The sequence below is a fragment of the Sinocyclocheilus rhinocerous genome, unplaced genomic scaffold, assembly GCF_001515625.1.
Source record: "Sinocyclocheilus rhinocerous isolate Xijiao unplaced genomic scaffold, SAMN03320098_v1.1 scaffold1157, whole genome shotgun sequence".
In the NCBI taxonomy this organism is placed as follows: Eukaryota; Metazoa; Chordata; class Actinopteri; order Cypriniformes; family Cyprinidae; genus Sinocyclocheilus; species Sinocyclocheilus rhinocerous.
In genome coordinates, this window is record NW_015631716.1 from 1292885 (window position 1) to 1300073 (window position 7189).

Here is a 7189-nt window from a genome sequence, read left to right on the forward strand (position 1 = left end):
AGATGAGACATAAACCCATGACAGCAGGGTGCGATTTGTGAGCAAACCAGAGGGGGGGGATGTTTTGAAAAAATAAAAAATCTTTTTTTTTCCCCCTTGAAAATATATCACAGATCACAGTGGAGCTTCGATATTTGACAACTATTTATGATAATACTTGGTTACAATGACACTAATAGTTTTTATTTCTGCCAGGAATGCAAAATCAATCGTGAGTTAATTATATTTTGAATAGAATGACACAAACCTGTACATATTCAATCGCGTTTGCTTCCATTTATTTTTGATCAGTGCTACACAACATACAAACTTTTACAAGCGATCACATCTTTTGTTATGTTGACGTAATAAACTGAGACGATGCGCATTAAAGTTTTAGTGGAAAAAAGACTTTCAAACAGTCTTCATCTCTGCCGAGCAGCAGTGCTGACGGCACACCTGCTGAAAGCAGCTTCAGTTGTGCAGCATGAGAGAGCGGAGACGTGCGAAATAAAAGTGCAGAAAATCAGTGTCTAATTCATGCGCAACTTGAACAAACTACAACAGGTAAAGCTGTCAGCTGTGTGGACATTAACAATATATCGTTAACAATTCATTTATAATCGATACTTCTTGTTATAAAGATCTTGCTGTGTTCTTCTGTTAATGCGTGAACTTATTTGCAGCGCACTTGCCGTCAATTAATCGCAATAAGCTGTGTGCTTTGTTACATTTATTAAACAAAGTATCAGCTTTAGAAATTCTGCCAAATTCATAACGAAATTCGAATAATAAATAAAGTTTCGGCGCCCTTTAAAGGAACACGCCACTATTTTTGAAAATAGGCTAATTTTCCAACTCCCCTAGAGTTAAAAAGTTGAGTTTTACTGTTTTCGAATCCATTCAGCCGATCTCTGGGACTGGCGGTAGCATAGCTTAGCATAGATCATTGAATCCGATTAGACCGTTAGCATCTCGCTCAAAAAGCACACATTGTGTATTCACACGTTTACCTCATATTTCTTTAAATAGAATAGAATAGAACCATAATTTCTAAATGACTCGCAGAAAGACGATTCTCTTCTGATCCATCAGTCAATATTGCGTGATCATAATTACATTACGGTGATTTTAAACTTCTGCGTTCTGTCTCATAATAGCTACATTTATGTGTCAGTTTATTAATTACAATAAATGCATTAGGTCACAGTAGAGAGAGTTTTGAGCAAAAACATTGCATACTGTCACGCACGCTGACTTTCTGAAAAGCCCTGCATGGATTAAGGTGCGTGAACCAGGATCACAAAACCCAGGCGGTCTCTATTAAGCGGGAGCACTGACAGTCAAAGTACATTTCTGATTTTTTTGTTGTTTGTATTGTCATGTTGCAGTATTTTATTTAATAAAAAATATTTTTATTTTTGGTATTTTATGTGCTTTGTTGGTAGTTGGTGGGATAGCATCACCCTGGGGATATTTTTTTTATCCCCACCGGGGATGATGCATGACAGTATGACTGAAATGTTAAAGTGTTAAAAAAAAACAATAAAACACGTTTATTCTGTGGCACCTAAAAAAATTATTTGGCACCTAATTTTCGTTTCTTATAGAAGCCAATGGCTCCTTAATTTATTTTTTTGTCTGGACCCCTGAAGCAGCACAACTGTTTTCAACATTAATAACAAATGTTTCTTGAGCAATACATCAGCAAATTAGACTGATTTCTGAAGGATCACGTGACATTGAAAACTAGTGTAATGGCTGCGGAAAATTCAGCTTTGTCATTAAAGGAATTTATAAAAATTGTAAATATTAATATAGAAAACATTTTATATTGTAATGATTTCACAATATTACACTTTTATTGCATTTTTGATCACATAAATGCAGCCTTGGTGAAAATAAGACACTTTTTTCAAGAACATTTAAAAAAAATTCTTACCAACCCCAAAGTTCTGAACAGTAGTGTGTATTTAAAAAAAAGAAAAGAAAAAAAAATCACTTTGTAAACATGACTGTCACACCGACTGCTGCAAGTATGATGAAGGCACGATGATGATAATAGAAATAAATCCTTTTAATAGATAATCCACAAGATGAAGAAGTTCTCACACAGGGTAACATCAAACAACATCAGACAACATAAGGAACAGAATGGGGAGTACTTATACTAACTCAAACAAGGGACTAATGACTAGATTAACACATAAGCTCATCAGTCAGCTAGAAAAAAATAACTATAAATAGGAGCATTTTGCTAAATTTATGCACTTATATTCATAGTTTTACTTAACCTGTTGTCTACATGATAAGAACGAATGCAAGGAGCTAAAGGTAAAATTCAACACCTCCTAACCATGGTGGTGACAATGACATGGCATGACATACACAGTACATTTGGATATGTAATGTAATTTACAAATGAACAGAATATTTTGGGGGAAATAATTTAGGGTGGCATTTAACATTACCCATTGGGATTTTACTTTACTTCGAATATTCGATTAGTTGATTTAATAATAGATTATCGAATAGGCTATGCGATTTTTTTAGACAATAATTCTCCATGTTTTCGGTGCTGATGTGCTGGTGTAAGCAGAGGGTGGCGCCGCCAATAACGCACCTAAAAGCTGTCAAAGACAACAGAAGAACAACAACATTGTCTCACGCGCATATTGTAGATTTGCGTCAAGATTTAACCACCAAATCTTTTTCTCCTGGCTACGTCCACACGAAGCCAGATCTTTCCCTATCCGATCTTTTTTTTCCCATCGTCTCAAGAAATATCTGCGTCCACACAAAACCACAAAACCGACAAGACAACAGAAGAACAACAACATTGTCTCACGCGCATATTGTAGATTTGCGTCAAGATTTAACCACCAAATCTTTTTCTCCGGCGGCGGATTTCCTTAATCTAGCACTAGCAGCAGCCCACCTGTGACAAAACGAGCTCGGGCCAAAGGTAAATACACACAACTACAACGAGTGTGGACCTGCCGCACGTACAACAGCTTTCAGCCGAGATCGGTCCATGGAGAAAAAGCCGTCTGACATCCAGAAGTGTTTTGAAGCGTCGGCACGGCTCTGGCCCACTATTTTCTCACCGATGCCGAGACAGTGCCGCATTTCAGCCGGAATCAGCCCGAATGTGCTTGCTATCTGTTTGTTCTCTGCGGCCGGACTAAAATTGTGAACAGATTGCACTCCCGTCTTCATCCCGAACATGTGGACATGCTCAGTTTTATAATAAAAATATAAGATAGGTTATTGTTATGAAGACAGACGTTAAAATTAATGTTCACATAAGTGACGTCATTCAGGCTGTTCACAATATGTTTTAAGGCGTTTAGACCTATAAAGTCATTATGACTTGAGGTGATATTCATGGATGAATTAATTAAACTTTTGATTTTCGTTTTAAATTGCTATTAATGCTCATTTTTGAAATGGAAATGTCCTAGCCTTATGAGCAGTTTATGCTAATCGACGGACTGTTATATTATTAAGTGCCGTCATTCGGTTATATTATTTTAATATGTTTCAGCACGTTATAATCAATATATGGCTTGAGTTTAGATAGCCTATTCCCTAATGAATTTAACAGTTTGTTAACATACAGACTGAAAGCGTGAATGATGTCTTTCCCTTTTATGGGTGTGTAGCCTATGAGTGCGTACATGCGGGGGAGGGGTGCGATTTTCGAATAATAATCGAATAATACCCAGTGATTTTCGAATAGTATTTTTGCTTGAAATGCCCATCCCTAGATTTTACAGAATCGACAGGAAGTTGAAATGTTACTGATTAATAAACTTTTTTTCTGCCCAGAAAAATTATTTTATTTTGATGAAATATCATACTTTTCGTAATTCTAAAACAAAGTTTATTACATTGCTTATTGTACAAGCTGTCATAGGTTCGTAATCTAGTTTTTTTTAGTTTGTTTTTAGTCTCCCATCGACTTGCATTGGCAAAGCAAATCTGATGCACTTCTATTTTTTTCTGCCCTGCGGAATTAAATCTGGGGCAGGTACGAGGACAAAGAGAGTTCAAACTTATTCAGGCTAGCCCAGTTCATTGAGAGAATGAGGCATTGAAGTGCACATGAGCTCTAGGTTTCAGTCTTAAACACTGTCTTACCTGGTCATGGTAGATCTCATGTAGCTTGACTATGTTGGGATGTCCATCACACAGTTTGAGAGCAGCGATCTCTTTCTGTGTTTGTGCCTCCATTCTGCAGAACAATAAAATACAAATTACTTCCATGACTATTAGCCTATATAATTCAACTGAACTTTAAATACATCAGAAAAACTCTGTTAGCAGGCTGTATAGCTGGTACCTTTTACTGACAATCTTTACAGCGTATTTCTGTCCAGTCTTTTTGTGAGTGCACTGTCTGCAGATGGAGAAGCTTCCCTCTCCCAGAGCGCTCTCCCTCAGGTCCATCTCATAGTTCATGTAGAACGGAGAGTCCTACGGTCAGTTTGTCAGAAGTAAAGGTCAGGAAAAATCCACTTACAATGATAATCAAGGTATCTTGCACCAAAACCACTGTAATATACTTTCACATGACCCTCTATCTGACACTTAGAATTAAACGGGTTGTTTACCATACCTTTAACATTTTTATATGTAAATGAGCCCTGTTTTGATTGGCTAGCCTGTATATATGGGTGAATTTCAAACTAACATTTATCAAGTTCATGATTAATGTGTAACTGTTGCAAATGTAGAAGGTCATATCTTAATGTGCTTGTGGTTGAATGATTACTGAATGACCCGTTTTTGTGGATTTATTTTGATAAATGGTCTGGGTGGACTGTGAAGGGAGCTTTGCTTATAAATGTTGGAGAATGTCTGCATAGTACATAAAAAAATAATTTTTTAGAAAAGCAAGGATAATCCTGCTGCTCTTGATCATTCCTGACAGTTCTGGAGAAGGATATAAAATAGGGTATAAAATGTCAGGATTTTATATTTTGTGCTATTTTAATTACTGGTCTACTGTACATACACACAAGAAATTAATGCTGTTGGCTTTTTTTAGTGTATCACACTCATGAACACAATGTTTTAAAGACATTTTCAAATTAAAAATAGTCCAACTTTGACAAGCAGTGCAATTTTACAACAACAGACCAATCAGATGTGATCGTCAGTGTATTGAGCATATACATTAGCAATAGGGATGCGGTATCGGGCCCGATACTGAGCTCCTGTACTCGTACTCATACTCGTTAAAATGCCCCGATACCAAACGCCGATACCACACAGCATGTGATAAGCGCCATATTCAAACAAAGAAACACCGACAACAGAACAACAGAACAACAGCCAGCAGAAAGGAGTTAAGGGTGTCTACTACGAAGTATATGTATGCAATGAATATAAAACATTCAGTATTAATGCCTGTATAGCTGATGTGCGCGAGCTGATAAACAAAGCACGCTGAGAGGATTGAGCGCGCAGCGGCGCAGATGCGCGAGCTTGTCGAGTGAATATACCTTTCTCCCTTTCTATCAGAATTATCTAGCATTATCAAGATGAATTTGTTCTGACACAGTGTAACTCTGAGTTCTTGTCATATTTTATTACCATTTTCTAAACTATAGCGAATAAACTGTGATAATGTGAGAAAAGATGAAGGTGTCTAAATAGATTTTGGTTTGACTGTATCTATTTGATAAATGAAGTTAACCAACTAACATTATACATACCCTTTTGGTTTCTATACCCAATATTAAAAAAAATGTACAAATGCAATAAAAATATCGGTATCGGTACTCGGTATCGGCAAGTACCAAAAATAAAAGTATCGGTATCGGGCGAGTACTGGAAAAAGTGGTATCGGTGCATCCCTAATTAGCAACATTTTATGAGAGTTAATGCACATTTATGCACCACTTCTGCTAAATACCACTGCACTCATCTAGCTGTTTTTAAAGCAACAACTGTGTGAAAGCCCCTCAAAATGTTTGCCACTCAAGAGTGAAGCTGTCATTGCAATATTTGCATAGTGAATTGTAGTAGGACTTTTGTTCTCATGTCAATTTATTCTTCTCTTCTGCGCATTATCAGTTTCTCTCTCTTACTCTCTAACTTCATCATTTAATTTACCAAAAACTAGAAATCAACCAAAACTGTTTTAACAACCAATACTGATTATTATTATGGTATAATTGTATAATCAATATGCATAATATGCATTCAATAACCATTGCTGTAGCTCTACCAGTAGAGCATGGCACCAGCTTTGGAAAAAAGCGTCTGCCAAACGCATAAATATGTATAACCGATAATAATTTATTTCTGTATTATATAATAATAGAAAGTGTAATTATTTATGTAAGCAATTGAGTTACTAAGTTAAGTTAAGTTACTGTACCTGTGAACTAGTTGTCGACCGATATATCGCCAAGGCCGATATATCGGCCGATATTTGGCATTTTTTAAATATCGGCATCGGCCGATAAGTTTTCCTGTTTGGCCGATGCGTTCGAGGCGGGACTTTTATTTTGACGTCGCTGAGAACGGCAGCACCTGAGCACACAGTGCTTACATTCTCCCTCTTGTTCGCTGTTGTCCTTCAGTTCTGTCTAATATGGATTATCTAATACGTCTGTCTAATAATCAGATAGAACGGTTAAACAAAGGAATTAAAATGTATACAAAAAGTATTATAACGATTGCTTTTATATTATTAGTAATAGAAAGGCAAACATTATAATACTTTCTTGTTTGCCGTCAGCATTCCAATATCGATCGACCACTACTGTGAACTGTGTTGTTATGTTGATCACAGTGTTTTAATGGCACTATTACAGTAGGTGCTATTTTTTTTTTTTCACTTAAACTTAAGATGGCGTAAAACCGATATTCAAGAACCGATAACTGTGAAAAAGTGTAAATATTGTTAAAAAAATGATTAAAAGCAGTTTATTGGTCTATCGCTACCTAAAGTTAATTTGCTGCCTTAACAAGCACTAATATTTCTTTCAATGTTTTTGCAAAAATAATGACTGTTTTCAAACAGGTTTCCTGATTTTCCATTGGACTTATAGAGAAATGCAGCCCTCTACGAACACCTTGGCAATTGAATCGCCATTGGCTAGTAAATTTTTTTGTTTACTCGCCAGACTGATAAATATATACTTACACATATACATATATACACACATATACACACACATACACATACACATAC

General features: G+C 36.2%; 1 protein-coding gene across 1 annotated transcript in view; it reads right to left on the reverse strand.

Annotated features, from left to right (window-relative positions):
* LOC107741860 (ribosomal protein S6 kinase alpha-5-like) overlaps window positions 1-7189 on the reverse strand; it is a 39438-nt gene that overhangs the window by 13473 nt on the left and 18776 nt on the right. The window contains exons 11-12 of the mRNA XM_016554667.1: window positions 4325-4458; window positions 4123-4216 (exon numbers count right to left, since the gene is read on the reverse strand). Of these exons, the coding sequence (XP_016410153.1) occupies window positions 4123-4216; window positions 4325-4458 (228 nt within the window). The remainder of the gene's footprint in view (window positions 1-4122; window positions 4217-4324; window positions 4459-7189) is intronic.